Source organism: Falco naumanni, chromosome 5, assembly GCF_017639655.2.
Source record: "Falco naumanni isolate bFalNau1 chromosome 5, bFalNau1.pat, whole genome shotgun sequence".
Lineage (NCBI taxonomy): Eukaryota > Metazoa > Chordata > Aves > Falconiformes > Falconidae > Falco > Falco naumanni.
Genome location: NC_054058.1, coordinates 39242205 through 39262568, shown reverse-complemented (window position 1 = coordinate 39262568; position 20364 = coordinate 39242205). Strand labels below are relative to the sequence as shown.

Genomic DNA, 20364 nt, shown 5'->3' with positions numbered 1-20364 from the left:
CATAGTAAGAGCAATAAACCAACATCAAAACCAAAGTGGGTGACAGCATGACAGCTGCCAGTATAGAGTAATTTCAAGATGCGCTATTTCATGAATGGCTGCATTACAGGACATAACTGGCCTCAAACCAAAGACTGAAAGAGGTAAAGTTTTTTCATAAATCTTCAGTGACTTTTAGTGCTTATTTTATGTTTCCCTTTTAAGGCATGCTAAAGACATAAAGAAATTCTTTACTTACACTAGCCCCAATGTTCTAAAAAAACTGAGAGGAAATTTTTATATTCTTACTAATACTTTGTTCTAGGCCTGACTATCATTTGATAGCATGTGTGATAAAATTACACTCTTCCACTCTTCCCTGTTTATTACAACTCTGGACAAACTTCATGGGTTTGTTTCAGTGTTGGTTTTAAGCTATTGCTTGTTTTCATGCCATAACTGAACACTAAAACCCAGAGCTGCTAAAAATGTGGGGGTTTTTTCTTTAATGTTCACTTCCACTTGTATGTATTAGAAGAAAAAGCAGCTTGGTTCTTTCTGCCCAATGATGTGAGAACCTCTCCTGAAGATGGTTTGATCTCTGAAGTAACTATTTTTCTGACTTCAAGTAATTCTTGAAAACTCTGTTAAAATCAGGGTTCCCAGGTATGAAAATAGTTTTGCAATCTTAATCGTCTGGCTGCACCTTCTGCATGCAAGTACCTTCCAGATAGTAAGTGCTCATCCTTTTAAAGTTGGTCCATAGCCTACTATTTATCCCAGCTGGAAATAAAAATGCTCCACAAGTACTTCAAGATAATGTGCTTAACAACTCTCTCAAATATGTGAGCTCATATACCTGTACAAAAAGGTAGAAAAACTACTTTGATTTTCTTTTAAAAAGTATTGGATGAGTTCAAATAGAAGAGGTATATCCTGGCCAAGCTGCTTGTTATCTCACCGTGATGTATTTGTGGAAGACACAGACCGCAGTAAGAATGTTCTTTATGCACTTCAGAATACTTCTTATATAAAACTGTAGGGCCAAAAGAAAATCTAATCACTGTGTCTCTGAGACATAATTATTCAATGTGCTTCTCCCAAATCAGAACTATTTAGACTCTGAAAATTGAAAATACAGGTATAACAGAACACTCCGAGTGCAAGTTACCGCTATTATTTGTCTAGTTATAATTTCCTCTTTTGCTGATGGCTTTTACTAACATTTTCTTCCTGACTTGCAATACAAATTCTACTGCTGCTCTCAGTTAAAGCAGTGCAACTGTAGATAAAGCCTTAAAGGACAGTATATTTTTCATATCTTTGCTATATCCAGTATAGCAGTATGCGCTAGCCCTTGTTAAGGAAAACGGCACTGAAACTGTCTGGAGTTAACTGCTTAGCGTTAGTAGCTACATTTTCTAAAGCCTTAGGCCACAAGCTGTGAACTTTCACCCAGGTATGTCAAATTTTTACCTAATTCTGTGAAAGTGGGCCTCGAGCCTGTTGGGGCTGGAAGATGAGGAAGCAAGGAAGGCTGCTACACTCATCAGTAGAAGCAGTAGAAGCCACTTCTTAGATAAGAAATAAGAAACTGTCTGCCTAGGGACAATGAAGAGACCCAATGAAGAGCAAGACGACCCCAGACCCTAATGTTACTACTGGTTGGAACTGTCACAAGAGAGGTGGAGAATTTAGATTGTAAAGGTATAATTTCCCAGGAGTTTCTTTGTACAGGGACCCTCCCCAGAAGCACCCAACCTGAGCGATTTCTACCACTGTACCACTCAAATAAATTACCCTATTGGACTTAAAAGCCAGGGACTGTGCTGCAGGATACTTAGGGTGGAAAAACTTCTTTAGCACCCTTTCATGTAACAAAGGTGGGTGTAGTTTACCAATTTTCTTGAACATAACTCTGTATTATTTCATTATTTATAATCATATTCCACAACACACAAAAGAGCAGAGCTTCCTGTTACAGGGAGGAGGAAAATGTGTTAGTAGTAAGGCTATAATTTCCTTTCCCTATGAGGTATGAAAATTAAAGACCGCTTACTCAGGAACATAACACCCTTTTCTAGTAGGATGTTCAGTACAGTCTTACCATTGTATCCTGGCACTGGTTTTCCTGCCTGCCCAGGTGGTGGTGTTGTAGAATTCCCCAAACCAACACAGGAAGCAGTAATTGCAGAACCAGATTCTGTTAAGAGAACACAAACATTGTCAGTTAAGGTTGATCCTACTGCCATTTAGTATTTATTGGTTCTGGATTTTGCTTCTAGTTCAGCAAATAAAAAAAAAAATAAAAATCCCAAACAACTGATGTAAGATTTAGAATTCAGGAGCTGTTATGTATTATGTTATGTATGTAGATTCATTACAGAAATTTGCATCCTTCAAAGGGGAAATTTTTCATTCCATAGAAAACAGTCAGAAATAAATATTTTCTGTATTATACCTGCAAGTTATTCTGCTATGGGCATAAGGTTATACCACACTACTAAGAAACTGCCTACAGTAAAGCCATTATAGAAATACTGCATAGAGCAGATGTAATTCAGGAGTTACTTCACATGCCAATATGCTTGGGAAGAACAAATTCCAGAAGAAAAAGCAAAACAAAACAACAAACACATCAATCCATTCTTGGTCAATTATCCCTGTAAAGCAGTATCAAAATGTCTGTTCTGTTTTGGAGCTACACACTCAGAGGTCTGGAAGGTGAATAAATGCCAAATCTCTATGACAGTATCGGTCAGGAAGATCAGAGAAGAGGTAGCGTCTAATAAAATTGACTGTAAATAATGAAGTAAACAATAACTTTTTTTATAATCTTGGAGATCTCACCAGTATTTCTTGGTGAGAACGATTTCAGATGACAAAAAGGCTGAAAAAGAAACAGGGTTGAAAAATCAGACCTAGATTGTCAGTGTTGTCAAATAAACTCAAAAGGAACAATCTAAGGAATAGGAATCAAACTGCTGCCAGATTTTGTGATCATCATCCAGATGTTTTCTCATTAAAGTTTTACTAACCACAGCATTCAATTGGTTTGTTGTTTTGCTTTTTTTGGTGTTTGTTTTTTTTTTGTTGGGTGGGGTTTTTTGGGGGGGGTTGGGCGGGGCAGGCAGAATGGGAGACAAATATCTCTTGGTTTTTGAATCTTGGGAAGATCTCATTCATCTAACTGCTGACAGCTAAAATGAAGACTGGCACTGCATGCCTTTGGTCCCTGCAGGTCTGGAATCCCCGCTGAATCATCAGTGTGAAATACCTTGTTTGGAGCTTCCAAATGAGACAGCACAAATATCCCCTGTAATGCCTATGCCTTCCAAATTATCCCCGCAGTTAGGCAACTATAAATTCCTCCCTTTTTTCTTAAGAAAGCTCAATTTCACATAGCATTTTTATACTACAAGAGTTGTTGTTATAGAGGAGAAATAAAAACTATCAAGTAATATGACAAGTCTAAGTTTGAAATAAGACCAATTGCTCTTTTTCCCTCTAAGAAAAAAAAATCTATAGAAATTACTTTTAAATGCTACTGTAACTCTGGGCTACAGAAAACAAAGTGTAGGTTGTTGTAAATATTAGCAGGAACGCAGTATGAGACTATTGCTTTAAAAATGCGGCTTTATCATTCCGGAGATGTCCCAGATCTCAGGGCACTTAGCCTGAAATTCATAGTCCATGTCACCCTCAAGTGTCAGCACAACACAGTAGGTTTTTCTTCAGCTCTATATTTATATCTGATCTGTACAGTCAAAACTATTTTCAGTTCCCTTGCATTAGAAAATTAGTTGGTTTTGCTCAGAATTTTCTCAGCTTCCATAGCATTCATCTTCCACTTCAGAAGTTGTTAAATGACCATTCAAGTACTAAAAGAAGCAAGAACAAGAACAAAATTGGAGAAACCTGTGGTGGTTTTACATTAGGTGTTAGTAAGTAGCTGAAGACTAGCATTAACATATCATAGTTAAGCTGTGGGACAGAATAAGAACTAGCATCCCTCAATGCTAATAAAGACAGGCTAAAAAGCTTACTTAGTTGTTTCCCCATCTTGTCCCTTTCTTTCTTCTATATAATGCACATTCCACACACACTCGTGGATCCTGATCTTTTCTTCCTACAAGCAGAACACTCAAGCTACAACTACAGTGGTGGCACAGTATCAAAATGATCTAACACAGCCCATCTATGATCCCACTGAAAGCTGCAGGAAGAGAAACACAATTTATTCAACACTTCAGGAGCTTCACATTCTTTCTGCATAGTACCTATACTGAAGACATTTTTCCTCGGAACAGATTGAAAAACAGTATTGTTGTTAGAGTACAGTGAATTTGAAGAAAGTGGAAGAGACAGTTTCTTTTTTGACTGTATTAGGAAGAAAACAAGTGGTAGCATGGAGTGTATCGTGCTTTACACATTGCATGGCAAGAGCTAAAAAACATACCATAATGGATCAGGTAAGCAAGGTATTCACCAAAACATGGTAATTAGGTTTGCTACTGAGAGGTAGGAAACACAGCATCACTGTTAACCTGATGTACCAGTAAGATTTGCATGAACTGGGAATTGAGAAACATTTCTAATCAAGAGCTCTCAATCAAAAACTCTGAGGGGAGAGGGAGAATCTGAAAACTCTGAAAATTAGTTTGGATTTGCTTGACTCTCTGATGCTATTGTTTCCATTAGCAGTGTAACTAGAAAGGAAACCTCATCGTACTAATTTGTCTGTATTTGCCCCTGCTTTTTGGACAACAGTGAATAAGACTGAATGAAAGTCTACTTATTCTAAACAATAATCACAAGTTCTAAAACTTTGTGAATAGGTATTTATAATTGCTGCTCTGTCTTCTATTGTCTTCTCAATTACCAGCGGATACATCATTTTCATATTTACCCAGCGCGCTAATCTCTCAGCCATACACTCAGTTCCCATGGGTCAGTAAGTTTTTATATACATGAAAAAAAGACAGGGTTTTGGTGTTTGGACCACATATTAATTCAGAGAGGGAATCCCAAAAGTTTCTGCTCTTTGTGCTCAGTTAACAGTTCCTGAATGCTTAAGATTCCCTTACAGTGTAGAAACACAAGGAAGTACTGTCAAAGGACAGCATCAATGTGCGCCGCATGTTTCTTGAGAAATCAATGCATATCTTCCAAACGGGATGCTGGATTGAAATATCAATTTCCCAAACCTATCAGAAAACAGCAACCCCTTTCTAGGACTGCATTTTTTATTGCGGAAAAAAAGTTTGACTGGGAAGTGGAATTCAATTCAAAATCCTGCTGAAAAGAAATCACCACTATTCAGAAGAATACAGAAAACTAAGTACTGATGAGAACTTTTATTTGCCAATTATGTTTAATACAAGTACTGTGTGGTCCTTTTATATATGTCCAATAAGTAAAGTTGCTTAAAAATCTTTGATTTGAATTAAGGTTGATTTCTTTACAATGGAAGTCAGGACCTATATGCAGGTTACAAGACCTAGGTCTGAAAGTTAAAAGAGCGACAAGAAGGATAACACTTGTCAAATGGACATTGTATTCCACATACATCAGATTTCTGAATGTATAAATAGACATCCCTTACCTGACACTCACTTTTCTATAGTTTCAGATTCTCTGAAATTAATGCACAGCATCTAAACAGATGCCCAATGTTGAAGTCTTTAGGAACTTCCATATTTTTAATATAAGGAACAGAACAGTAGATCTGTCTTCCAGTCAGTCCCTTCTGCAAGCGTTTAGCCACTAACCTTCTACTCACTAGGCTAGCAAGTTAGCTCGCCCTCCAGCTATGGAAGGCTTTTCAGGGACAACTGGATCATAAAACCAATTTCCTTCCTGCATAACACCTTATCATGTGACGGTGCAACAGCTATTTAGAAGAGCAATGTTTTGCACCAGAAGAGCAATGTTTCACAGCTACTCTGGTAACTACATTCAACATCTGCTCTGAGTTATAATAAAATGAATAGAAATACCTCTGAGAATAACAAAAAGCACCTCGCTGAGACTTGGAAAACAGAGTTAGGGAGAGATTGCCTTCAAACCATAGCTGTTAAAAGTGTCCCAAGTCCCTCCTTACATTTTTACTTTCAGGATAAGGGCTGATGTAAAGGAACAGCCCACAAAATTCAAAGATTTGACCTTCTTTCTTTTGTCCCACTCTGCATGTAGAGTGAAAGATACTATTTTAAAGATATTTCAATATCATTGAGATATACTGGACAGTTAATTAACAGTCCAATACAGCAAATTTTTTGCATTTGGGCCTCTGAAAGAAATTCTTATATCCGAGAATTGCTGCTGATGCAAAAGGAAACAGTACCCTCTCTGAAGAGTAGCAAGGGGAGTCCATAAGGGTACGCCTGACTTCATTCATCAGAAAGCTTCTACATCCCCATGTGCCCGAGTTGCAGAAGCTGTGCTCTGCCAAATGATGCAGAGCAACAGCCAGCATATTCTGTGCTCAAAATTGTCTTGCCCATTCACAATCAACAGTCAACTTCGATCAAAATAAACAGTTTTGAAATAACTGAGAACTTTAAAGATGAAAAATGCCCCACAACCCCTTACATTCCTGATACATTATAATTTCTACACCATGTTCCTCAACATAGTAGACTGTCACACTGCTGAAATATTGTATTTTCTGCTAAGAAGTACTTAGGGAAAATACATTGCATTCTGACATTAATATTTGAGTTTGGGCTGCACCAAGTGAGTAATGTAATGCTGTCTGCTTGAAATTCTTCCGATGTAACAGACAGACACTGGATGCATGCAAAAGAGGTGTGAATTTTTTATGTAGCAGGGAAAAAAAAGAGGAAAAAAAAAAGCAGCAATTGTCATTGACTAACACATTACTCAATGCAATAAATAGAATACCCTAAAGTCTCATTGTGGCAGTGCTGTTTTGAGCCATTCTCCAAGCGAAGCTGTCATTTTGCTTGAGGAATATTAGAGGAATTACTATAGCAGAACACAGCACTAATAAAACAGAGACGAGGGTCTACGGAAGAGAGCTTAGGCAGTGACTAGTAACAAATCAGACCACCTAGCAAGACTGCAGCTCTGAAGAGACTCCTTGCACACGCTCCCTCCACACAGTAGTCATTTTAATTATGCCAAAAAGGGTGGAAAGAAGAGTTCGATAAAGTAACAGCAACATGCTTTCTAGTATGGCAACAACTATTGGGCATCCAGGAACAGAAAACCACAGTACCAGATGAAATACAGCACTCAAAATCCGCATCACAGCACACCATACTGCCTCCTTACGATAAAACCAAATCTAACACATCGCAGAGACAGTATGTACTGGGAGGGTCCTGAAGATTCAGGGGATGGATCACCAAGTATTCATACAGACCTCCTCTCCTTCATCCTTCACCATATGATCTTAAAGGTCTTTTCCCACCTAAATGATTCTATACGACTGTACAGAGCAAAGAAGTCTTCGTCACTAAAACGCAAGCAAGTTTCTAACTGCACTAGCAGTAGGTGGCCTCACTCAAAGCTTGTGATTTAGTGCAGTTAACCCTGACAAACTCTGTCTAGACAGGCATGCTACAGGCTGGTAGCCCAAGCACCACTTTAGCCTCATGCTTACTGGTCTTGGAAGATCGTTTTAGATAATTGTTTTAGCCTTTGTACAGTACTGCTCAGCCATGCCTTCAGTAAGGACTCAAAAATATCCACTGTGTAATTTTGCCAGGAAGTTTTCTTCATCTCTTCCCTAGAAGAGATCTATGCTCTCTGCCAGCTCTAGGTTAGTGCAGTAAGACATGATACAGTATTAACATGTAGAAAGACCAAGTACACCTGCCTAGTGTTTGTGTACTACAAACACTTGATGCTAATTATCCATCAACACTAAAACAAGATGACAACACCTGGCCGCCATTATCCCAGGGCACTAAAGGGCACAGTGGAGAACAGGTTGGATAATCCCAAAGAAATGTGATGTGTGCTGCTGGGCTGTCAGCTGGCAGACTGCCACAGAAGTCCACAGTACAGCTGCACCCACATTGTTAGTATATGTAGATATGCCATGATTTTTACCACCTTCTAAGAGTAAAGGCTAGCGAAAATTACTTTTCAGATCTATGGTAATTATATCATGAACTTCCCCATGCATTTTACTAATTTCCTCTTCATTTTCCTTAAATGTCCTCAAATGAAGTAAAATTTAATGATAGGTTTATATTTAATTAAATTCTCATCTTCTAATATATTTAGCATGGTATTGCAGCAAATTATAACAGAAAAGTGAGAGGAACCACAAGGAGACAATGACTGAAGAATCTGGAGAATTGTAAATTCTTAAGGATTCCCTGATTCAGTTTTACCAACTGTCAGCAAGCAAGTGAGCAAGTGTGAAATTAAACCAAATTCACACATTATGCACAATTAGGTTAGATTAAAGGCAATCTGTCATCCTAAACTGTGAAAGGTTTTGCTAGCTAGTAGTGAAACTTCAAAAATTCTTTCATGCACCATTTGGTATTTCATGCACCCATGATTTTTGAGGAATATGACAGATGCAACTAAAAAATTCTTGAACAGTGACGATAATTATAATTTATTTTTTCTCCATCTGACTGCATTCTTAACTTAATTCTTATGAATTAAGTACGTGCAGCATCAACACAATAAGTATCAGGTGTATACAGAATGCCAAAAAATGGTAAAGTGAGTAGCAGGGGTCTATCTTAACAAAACCCAAAAAAAGTATCAAATTTTAGGTGAGGTTATGCAAGTTGAATGATTTGCAATCAAGATTTTCATGCTAACCTTACAAGGAGTTTTTCCAACTCCTTACAAACTTAAGTAAAGGTAGGGTAAGGAATATGCAGTAAACCAACTGGGAAGAATCTCATGTAAGACTTTCTTACTCCAAATATTATTTAGAGACAATATCACATCTAAACAATAATCAGGCTGCTTACAATGTAGATTACAGTCATTTGGCAGAAGATCAGAACAACTTGTTACCTTGAGGTGGGATGGCTGTTCGTTCATCCCACTAGTACTCTACAACACAGAATGTAAAACCTCTACAAGTTAACTGTAAGCCTCATAGAAAGAACAACAGTGTTATTCACCTGTTGTTCACATCCAAATTAAATAAAACTTGACCTTTCTCATTTGGTTAAATTGTATACGGAGCCTTAAAAAAAACTCTGCTTAACTTTCTTTACTCAGAAACTGTAATGCAGAAACTTCACTCAGAAAACATGGAAAAGGGATATAAACAGGAAATGAACCAATGCATTTTTTGAAGGGTGCCTAAGGAAACCAGAAAGATCCGTTTATTAAACAGACCCTCCAGTACAGATGTATTTGTACAACAGGACCAGTGCATTGCACAAAAATTTGCTTCTTTTCTGGTTCTGACTTCTCACTGTTCAGGATTCACTTCCACTTGAAGTTCTCCTTATTCTCTATATTCTTATTGTATGGTAGCACCAAGGGTATTCAGTCAACAACAGGGCCATACAATACAGACACCACAGAAAGAAATTACTGTCTGAAAGACAGCATAGACAATAGCTAAAGAGGTCAGCGATGTGGCAGTCATATTCATTTTCATTATTCATTATATGAAGAAGGATGATTTTGTAAGTAAAATGTACAACTGGACACTGCACAGCTGACAAGCTAATTTAAATGCACATCAGTGAAGATAACTGTAAAAAAAAAAAGTGTGGTCTCGTTATCCTACACCTTGACTGTACATTCCCATCTTCCTTTTCTCCCCATTTTTACATGGAATTGAACGGATTCAGATTTACACATATACACACACAGAAACATACACACACACATATATATATTCCTTCTTTGAGCTAGGTTAGTTTTTGCCAAATCAATGCTCTGACTCCGCTCGCCATGCAGCCACACACATAGTAGGACTGCCCTAAGAGCAAGGTTACAAAGGCAGTGAAAGACATGAAGGAGGGATGCTCCACTCTCTCTTTCACTGGTGGTTTGCACTCACATAGGCTTAGACCTTTCACAAATCACACACCCAGTTACACACCACCACCACGCTATTTTTCTCAGTACGTTTCATTTAAAACAGGAATAGTATCACAAATATTTCCTCCCCCCCAATCAATTTGTGCATTTAGTCTAATTCAGGATTTAGGATATCACTTTACATTTAGAATGTCAAATGCAACACAGGTACGCTTTTAAGTGCTTTCATAAACCAGACTGTTTTTCTGAAACAGAGCTTTAGTGACAAATAGCTTTCTGAATGCTTATCTATGTAGTTACTCTATTGGTTTAACCTTATATAAGATCCTAACCTGCAGTGGTATTCATGAATATCTCCCACCTCAGCTGGGGCCCTATTTCCAATCTTTAACAGGAAATACTGCATTCTATTCAGTGTTGCACTAATTGAAGTATATTCATATTTAAATAAATGGGCAAGCATTCCCATATTCTTATGCAGGTATACCACACTGTGAATGACAGCTTCAAGCTCATTTGCACAACCTAGGAATTATGACGTTAGCATTAAACTGACTGTGGAGCCACACTAATAGCGTACAACAACAGTTGTGTGCAGCTAGCAAGAAGCAGAGCGTTTCCCTCATTTCTTGCAGATGGACAGAAGCACGGGGAGGGGGGGGATAACTACAAAATAAGCTAAAGGCATTTGAAAATCTGAAGCCTGTTTCTCAAGATAAAATCATTTTTGTTTATAAATTAATGTATTTTCTAAAGTACCTGAGTTTCCAGGTTTATTGTTAGAATTTAACATCAGAAGAGAAACGTGCAATTCTTTTAGTATTTTCTAAATGCTTCAAAGCACTTGTAGTCATAATGCATTTACTACCATGAATATATATTATATTTGTAATGGCCAAATACTTCTTGTATAACAGTTCTATTCCTATATTCAATTCAATCATTTGAAAACAAGAATCAACCCCCCAAAACCATTACAATTCCGCCAAGGCTTCTTTTCACAATCCTATCCGAACACAGAATATATTTACAAATTGTGCTGCTTGTGGTATCATACATATACATAAGGCTTATGAAGATTTCAAAGCACATCCAAATAAAATCTGCAGAATAAATGTACAAAATGTAACTGTGAAGAAGCTCTAACTAGCCTAAAGGTTGGTGGGCCATGATAAATATTAAAACCAAAGAAGGAAATAAGTTCAGTTACCATGAACTGGCAAGCCAATCATAAAGCACTAGAAGTTTATGCATTCACTTTCTAGGTATACCAGGCTCCTTTGCCTCCAAATGGTAATTTATAATGTACATCTTATAAGTTGCCTATAGCAAAACAACAGCCAAGATAATCAGAGGAGAACAGAAAGCTTTTGGGTCATATATTGAAGATGTCAGATGGCATGTTTAAAGATGTCTTCAGCCGGGCAATGCATTGAATTATATTTTCAGACTAAAAATGAATTTCAGATGTTTATTTTCCTCCTACTGTAACAGATACATGATGAAATACTAAGAGATAAATTGAGATTATAAAAAGTAATTACACATCTCAGTGCTAACCATTTACTGTTAATCATTTTGGGGAATCTTAATATATTGTATGCCTAAGTCCTTGTTTCAGCTGGGCTAGAGTTAATTTTCTTCTTAGTAGCTGGTGCCCAGCTGTGTTTGGGATTTGGTGTGAGAATAATGTTGATGGCACACTGATGGGTTTGTTGCTGCTGGGTGATGTTTATACCGAGTCAAGGACTTTTCAGTTTCCTGGGCCCTGCCAGAGAGAGGGCTGGAGGGGCACGGGCAACTGGGAGGGGGCACAGCCAGGGCAGGTGACCCGAACTAGCCAAAGGGATATTCCATACCATATGGCATCATGCTGAATATGTAGACTGTGGAAGAAGAAAGGAGAGGGATGTTCAGCATTATGGCATTTGTCTTCCCAAGTAACTGTGACTGAGCCCTGCTCTCCTGGGGATGGCCAAACTCCTACCTGCCAATAGCAAAGAGTGAATGAATTCCTTCTTTTGCTTTGCTTGTGTGCATGGCTTTTGTTTTACCTATTAAACTGTCTCTATCTTGACCCACAAGTTTTCTCATTTCTTCTCTTCCAGTCCTCTCCCCACCCCACTGTGGGGTGAGCAAGCAAGCAGCTGTGTGGGGTTCAGTCACCTGCCATAGTAAATACTGCCAAGGTGGAAAAGACAGATAAAATTACTACTGTGCAATTCCAATTTTTTTTTTTTTTTTTTGTATCAGTGTCTAGCATGTTAGAAACTCATGTTCTCTCTCTTTCTGCCTTCACTGGGCAGCCTTAAATCCTGCAAACGATCATTCCTTCAATGCAGCTTACTAGTAGCTTTCCTGTTTTAAATCATCAGGAAAATCATCTACTTTACATTAATAAGGACTTTATTCTCTGAGCAATGAAAAAAGCACTTGACATATGACAAGAATGAGATCAGCAGCTGGTAACATCTTCACACACTTACAAACTGGAGCTGCTGTCAAAGTTTGTCTCCTTTAGGCAGATCAGACTGCACTATTATTTAACATACCCATTCCTAAAGCTGTCCCCTCTTCTTCATTTGTCTATTCAGTGCACACTAAACATTGTTCATGGCTCAATTCTTTAACTTAAGACTGCTTTACAGTTCTTTTATTTTCAATCATCTAAACTACATCAATGAAATTTTAAAGAGGAGGAAAACATTTAAAATACTTCATTCATATTAATGCATGTCCCTGGCTGCATATGGAAAGACAATCAGAAAAGATTAAGATTAATAAGCACTGAGAAACTGAAGTCAAATGGTAACAGAAAAGCTTAATACATAGTTTCTATCAATTTTAAGTTAGAAAATGTCAGCACAAAGGAGACAGAGTGGCAATGGCACAGCTGATACAGAATTTGTATCAACACGGAGGAGATGTTGACCAGTGGAAAGAGAAAAAAACCCAAAAAACCCCAGAGTACTGCCAGGAGGGAAAGAGAACCTTCCCAGAAATTTAAAGAACAGAGGTGGGTGCATGCTTTTTTTTTACTAGAAGGACCTAGTGTGCTTACTGACTTAACCATGTCCAAATTGTAACCAATTCCACAAGTAAAAGGGATCCATCTTTTTTTCAAGCCACAACACTCCTCCATCTCTGGCCCAGTATCATCTTTGTGACACGGCACATTTCCCAAAATGCATAGAACTGAAAGGAATAAGAAATGCACATCTGAAATAACCCTCAAAATCAAGATTATTTTGGAGGACAAAACACACTTCTTGAAATGGGGGAGAGAGTGAACAGCACTGAAGACCACAATAAACCTATGCAGCTGTAATGATTCATTCAAAGTAAAAACAGCTTAAAGAATATGTATATAATCCAGACATACATTCTTTCATGTCCAACACACACATAAGCAGTACATAGTAATAAACAAGACATTTATGTAAAAAATATTTCTCAGCTAAACAGATACAGCCTAAATTTCTGAAGGAGAATTCTCTTCACATGGATTCTGCAGAGAAAACTCATGAAAATTCAAGACTGGAAGATGAGTATAAATGACTGTAAGACTGAAACGCTACAGAGGCAACATAACCAGGGAAACAACGTCACCTATTCTACTAAGGCATGTCATGAATCACATACGATGGAGATGCTGAAATGCACTGGCATGAGCAGAGGTTCAATATTTTACCATCAGATTAACAAGGACTACACCAATAAAATGCCCAGTTCTAAGCACCGTCAGTCCCCAACATTTAACTGTCTTCTCTACCTGCCTGGAAGCAGGGTGCTCCAAGGTAAGGTTTTCACAAATAAGCAATTATTTTTTCAAATAAAGGTTCACTTAAGAAACTTCTGTAATTCTGACATTCCATGGGACTGTCCATACGAAGGTCCAAGTAGTTTACATCACAATTAAACACCTTTAACAAAAAAAAAGGTGGGGTGAGGAGAGTGAGGCTGAGGAAATTTTGTCTCTGCAATCACAGCACACTTCTGGGATGTACACACAGACTGAGGGCTCCAATGTTCCACACTGAGGAGGGGCAGGATTCCCCACCCTGCCCCCACATCCGAGTGCTAATGTTACTGGAATACTGGAACAGAGAGGTACAACTGCTTGTCACAGGTCTAAGAGACTTGCTGGATATCCCAAAGCGATTTAGCCCAAATTACCCGCCTCATTAGAAAACAAGAGTGCCAAATCCTCATTTAAATCTATATCACTCCTTTAAGTTATGTTGAATTAAGATAGTAAGATATTATTATGTGTTATAGAATATGTTAAAATAAGATAAAAATTTCAAGAACTATCAGTGCTCCAACCTCAAGAGAGAAGCCAATAATCAGGATATGTTGGGAAAGAGCTCCCTGATTTTGAAAATGGTTGACCAGACAGAGATACATACAAATTCTTTTTCCTTTCTCTGAAGCTAATGGCAAAGGCCACTGTACAGAATGAGACAGCCAAACACTACTGAAAGGTCAGTCTCTGTGCATGGCCCCTGAAAAAATTTTCCTCTTCTCTCTCCTCCAATAAGGACAAACAAAAACGCATTTGAACTGGGTGTCCTAATGTGACACTGAAGGAATGATGAGCTACTGTAATGACACGCTGTCCATATCTGCACAGGTCTGGTTACTAAACAACAAACAATGGCTGAAACAATCTTTATGTTCACACCTTTAAAGGACAGAATGCAAGCCCCCATGCAGAGACATGATAAATGGCCACTTCCCTCATCGTTCTCTACATGAATACCTGATATAGGTTCAGTTATTCAGAAAATTATGCTCAGAGGACTCTTTCATTTAGAGCAGCAGAGCCGTTGATGGTGCTGTAGAGTATTTCCCACTTCTGTAGAACTTTTCTGTGGGATATCAGCTTCCACTAAAAAAACATGATCTTAGTCTTGACAGGATCAACATATCTTTAAAAAGCATGAACTGCATCTACACTGAGGCACCACCTGATAACCTAAACCAATAGCCTGGACTTTGGAAGAAATTTGTTTCATCTCTTTCATTTCAGCTCCAGATTCTTGGGCTTCATAGCTCCATAGCTGAGTTTCTGGCACTCAAAAAAAAAAATAGTTTAAGAATAGACTTTTTTTGCTGCAAATTAAACAGCCACCCTTTGTGTAGTTTACTTTTTCTGCTGCCTCTGAAAATTTTACCGTAATAAAGAAATGCACTAGACTGGAATGCATCATATTAAGGAACGCACTGGACGGATCTGCACAGTTTGGAATGGGGTAAAGCAGAAGATGATTGAACAACAAAATCTGGAATCCAGTTGTCAAATGTGGGGAGACAGAGATCTAGATTGACAAGGTAATTCACTTAAAGAACAGTTCTGTAGTGGAAATCTGGAAAAAATTAGCTCACAGAATTCAGTTGCAAAATCCATCTTTCTGGATACTCATGAGAAGAAGATTCGGCACAACGTTGCCAAGACAACACAATGGAAGCTGAAGACTGGGGGCCACAACATGCTGCCTGGGACCACATTAATACACTCTTCCCCGTACATGACTGTGGTAGGAAGTAGTTCATTAAAACATACCGAGTACACTCAACTATGATTCATGTTTTACACTGAATTCAATTACACAGTTGTTTTGTTCGTATAGTCCTAATAAAAGATCTGTATAACCATTAGCCCTATGTGGAATTACATAGTAACAGCATGTCCTAGCAAAAATATTACCAACATAGCACTTGAATGTTTTAGAGGTAAGACACACAGAAGGAACAAGAACAATTTAAAAAGTGATAAAGTATATTAATTAATTGAACTACTGAACTTGGGGAATTCCTACCAGTAAATTGTATCACACTATGTCTCAGAGTATCCAAGATGTCATTACCATGTGTGCATGCTATAACTTTCTGTTTCAGCAGCTATAACGTAGCAAGCGCTACGTGATTTTTGTCCTAATGCCTGTTGCAGACACTGGATAAGGCAGCTTATTTCCAGCAGCAAATGCGCACGATCTTCTTCAATACACAAAGAAACGTGAGTCTGGGTTACCTTGATTTTGGAGCTGACATTCAGGACATAGCAGATATCTCCAATTTGAACCTCCTACGCCTGCAAGCTCTGTGACCTTGATTCCCCTAGTACATGATCAAAAAAAGTTGTATGGAAACATGTCTTTTGACTGAGATTTTATGCATGTCAAATTTTATCACTGAATTTTCAGTTCCAGTTCTGTTTCATCTGAATATTCTGTACATCCTCAAAGACAGAGTCTCAAAATATTTTTATTTAAAAATAGCAAGTGAAAAAAACTCTTTACATCCTATACTTAATATGAAGAAACAGAAAACTGACTTCTTACCATTTTTTTAAATGTCAAAAACAATGTGGTAGTTTCATTTTATTTCTTTTTACTACAACTTACTTAATAGCTAACATAAAGGCAGTTAAGGTTGTTCAACACCAGCTTCCAGAGCCTTCATGCTTCCACAGCTCATCACCTCACGGCTGTTACCACTTTTTTCTTCTAGAATTCAAGGCTAGCTCCAAAAAGGTAAACCAAACTCACATTTTGGTGTGTGTTGCGGCCCCTCCCAAGGATGGGACACAGCAGGTACAACCCAAACACTATTTAGGCTGTTTCAAAAAGATTTGGTAAGGTGCCCTATAATGTACTTACCTGGAATACTGTAACTGTACCATTTCCTTAAAACATAACTACACACAGAGACAGAACAAGGTCCAAAATGAGTATTCCTGTTACCTTCCAGACAAAATATCACAAAATATATGTAAATATGACAAGAAAATTTATCTCTGAGCAAGAAAAGCTCTGTTTTCTAAAACTGAATTTGCAATGGTTTCCTGGATAACTCGAGGCAAGATATTTGTCTTTCACAATTTAATGTCTGCAACACTGGAATAACTTTGCTTCACAGAGGTGTCAAAAGAATTAATTGCTTATGTTTCTACAACTACTTTGAAGATTAAAATTGCTATTTAAATGCTAAGTAGCATTTCATATAAATAAGCAAAAACTAAACACCTGCAAAATTCCAAAACAAAACTACCCTCTCTCCATGTACAGATGAGGATCCGAACGTAACATCCTTTCATCCTTTCCCATGTCTCCAAAGAAAACAGCAAGTTCTTATCAGTTCTTACTGCCTCAAATCCTACTTGCTGCTCATTGATCCTGTGACATACATTTCACAGCTTGTAAGATGTGCTTGCTATACTCGTAGCACAAATATTAACATCTAAAATAAGTGTTATTGATGAAGGCTTATTGACACAAATCCAAGTTTTAACCAGTCAGGCTCTCCAGGTGTAGCTGCTTTGAAGTCCCCTTAATGAAAGCTTTCTTCTGTTTGAAATTACTGTTTCAACACACGGTGATTTCATATACTCCATAAATCTTCCAAAGACAAAATGAAAGAAAACTCTATCTACATTTCTTTGTCCATACACCTTTATTTCTAGTTTCAATATACAGTAAAGGGGCCAAGAGCTTTGAAGGTAACTTAATAAACCTGAAGAAGCAAGTGGTTTACAGTCCCTTTTTATTTCATAATACTTTTGTTTGTCAGCCTTTCGTTTCCCTTCACTCATACCCATTTCCATTACCAAATAATGACTCAGTCGTTTCTCATCTCTACAAAGCTGATCTTTTCTCTGCTTTTCTCAGTCATAAACAAGGGAATAGAAACTACCCTATCATAAAAGAAACACTAATTACCCAGATACTGGGTTGCCCTCCTCCTCCATCTTCTGCTTTAGCCTCAGCTGAAAGAGCCAATGACTAAGACATAACTGCATAACTAAGATCTACAGTATTCAGGTAAAATTAAGCTGCCAACATTTCTCACATTTGCAGTGCTCTTGTTTTGGAAGAACGCAGACAAAAATCAAATTGGGGAATAAGTAACAATTTGCCAGATTATCAAAGGTCTAAAGTGTTTTCTTATCCAGAAGCCAGAAGCTTTCAATCTTGGGCATAACAAAACAGCAATTTATAGCTTCAGCTGCAATTTCATTACAAAACAGGTAATTCATAAAATTCAATAGTTTTTCTATTTTGAATTTATTTTTTATTAAAAATTCTATTTTAAAAACTTACTAGTTCTACCTAAGATAGCTAATTGTCTCAACCTCTTCCTGCTAGAAATGATTAAGGGTTTTTATTCTGTGCTTTTAGTTGTCATTTTTTATTTTAGAGATAGTTCAGAGAATCGTTATTTCTGAACTTTTGGGTCCTCTATTCTGTCATAGGTCACTAAACTTGCATATTTCTAATATGAAGTGAAACAGCCAGTTATCTACTCTGTAAAATACTTCACATTCAGCATGCACAGGTTTAAACTAGTGTACTGAAATCCAGCACTACTGGATTGAAAGGGCTTTTCCAGCACAGAAATCAGCTTTCAACAATACTTTACTGATGTGACACAACTGCTTGTTTTTTCATAGTTAATGGGATACATTTTGTATTCTGCTAAAAAAAAGAGGGTGACTGAACAGCAGAAGGGAAGGCTGCTTTCACGTGCTGCCCTGGCTGCTGTGCTCCAGGACAAGCTAAGCCTTGGAGGAAGGAGGACTCACCTCTTCCCCCTGAGCACTTGAGCATGTTGTGGTGGTGTGCTCCCATCCCACCCCTACATCCTGACCTTTGTTTCCATGGCAATGCTCAAGGGATAACCATCAGTAGTGGTCGTAATCTATACGTCTGGAATGGATGGGTCTGGTCGTGATGGCTGTATCTGACTCAAAGTGGATTCAGGGGAGACAGACAATGACACAAAAGTCAAGGGCTAATTTGAATAATGTTCCCACCTAATAGTGCTGGTCAAGGTCTGACTCAAGCCAAGCTTGAAAGAAACTTAACTTCTGCAGTCAGGACGCAAATATGACTCAGAGGTAATTACCTTATGCCATACAGAGTGGGCAGCCCAGAGCCCGCTGAGGTCTCCTGCACAGCAGCAGCCTGCACGACGGGATCTCCTCTAGAGCAGGGATGCCTCTCAGGGTTACTCCTCACGTTTCAGAGATCATTGGTAAGTGATTATAGCACGCTAAACTCTGAAATCTTAGCTAAGTGGTATAAAGGATTGATAGTGCACATATAACACTTTAGATATAAACTGATGACCAAGTCTGAGACTAAGTCTAGATCTAGCCACACCTAAATGCCCCTCTGAGGATCCTTTCTGGGGTCCTTTCTGAACCCCATGACTCAATTCAACGGGAACCTCAGGAAGTTAATAAAAGGAAGTGCAAAATCCAGTATCTGAGAAGGAATAACCCCAGGCACCATGCACACTGGAGACCAGCCAGCTGGAAAGAGAAGAATCTGCAGAGAAGGACTTTAGGATCCTGGTGGACAGCATGATGACCATAAGGTAGCAATGCATCCTCACAGCAAAGGCAGCCAACAGTATCCTGGGCTGCAAAAGGAAGAATGCTGTCAACAGGCTGAGGGAGATGATTCTTCCTGTCTGCTCAGCACTGCTGGGATTACATCTGAAGGGGCCAGTTCTGGGTTCCCCAGTGCAAGAGACTGAGCTACTGGTGAAAATCCAGTGAACAGCCAGGAAAATATCGCGAGAGGCTGAGAGAGCTAGGACTTTTCAGTCTGGAGATGGCTCAGGGGAGATGTTATCAATGTGTATAAATACCAGATGGGAGGAAATGAAGAAGAGGCAGACAGACTTCTCAGTGATGCCCACTGACAGGACAAGAAACAATAGGCACAAACCAAAACACAGGATATTCCAGCTGAGCACAAGAAAAAACATTTTTACTGTGGGCAGTCAAACACTGGCACAGGCTGCCCAGAGAAGTTGCAGAATCCCCATCCATTGAGATATTCAAAACTGGATGGCTGTGCTGCTGTTCAGCGAGACCCAGGCAGGCTGGAGAGTGGGACGTGGAGGAACCTAATGAAGTTCAACAGAAGTGTAAGGCCCTGTTGAGGCCTGGGGAGGAATAACCCCACGCACCAGTACAGGCTGGGGGTTGACCAGCTAGAAGGCAGCTCTGCAAAGAAGGACCTGGGAATTCTGGTGGACACCAAGCTGACCATGAGCCAGCAGTGTGCCCTGGTGGCCAAGGAGGCCAGTGGGATCCTGGGGTGCATTAGGAGGAGCGTGGCCAGCAGGTCGAGGCAGGTGATCCTGCCCCTCTGCTCTGCCCTGGTGAGGCTGCACCTGGAGGGCTGAGTCCAGTTCTGGGCTCCCCAGTTTGAAACAGGGAACTACTGGAGAGGGTCTAGTGGAGTGCTATGGAGATGATGAGGGGACTGGAGAACCTCCTTTTTGAGGAAAGGCTGAGAGAGCTGGGCCTGTTTAGCCTGGAGAAGAGAAGACTGGGAGGGGACCTTGCCAATGCCTGCAGGTACCTTA

At 38.9% G+C, this 20364-nt stretch overlaps 1 protein-coding gene across 5 annotated transcripts in view; it reads right to left on the bottom strand.

Annotated features, from left to right (window-relative positions):
* The window catches only part of ACSS3 (acyl-CoA synthetase short chain family member 3), a 99763-nt gene that overhangs the window by 24639 nt on the left and 54760 nt on the right, over positions 1–20364 (bottom strand). For all 5 annotated transcript variants that reach the window (XM_040594999.1, XM_040595000.1, XM_040595002.1 and 2 more), the window contains one exon: positions 2087–2182. In XM_040594999.1, coding sequence (XP_040450933.1) covers positions 2087–2182 — 96 coding nt within the window. The remainder of the gene's footprint in view (positions 1–2086; positions 2183–20364) is intronic.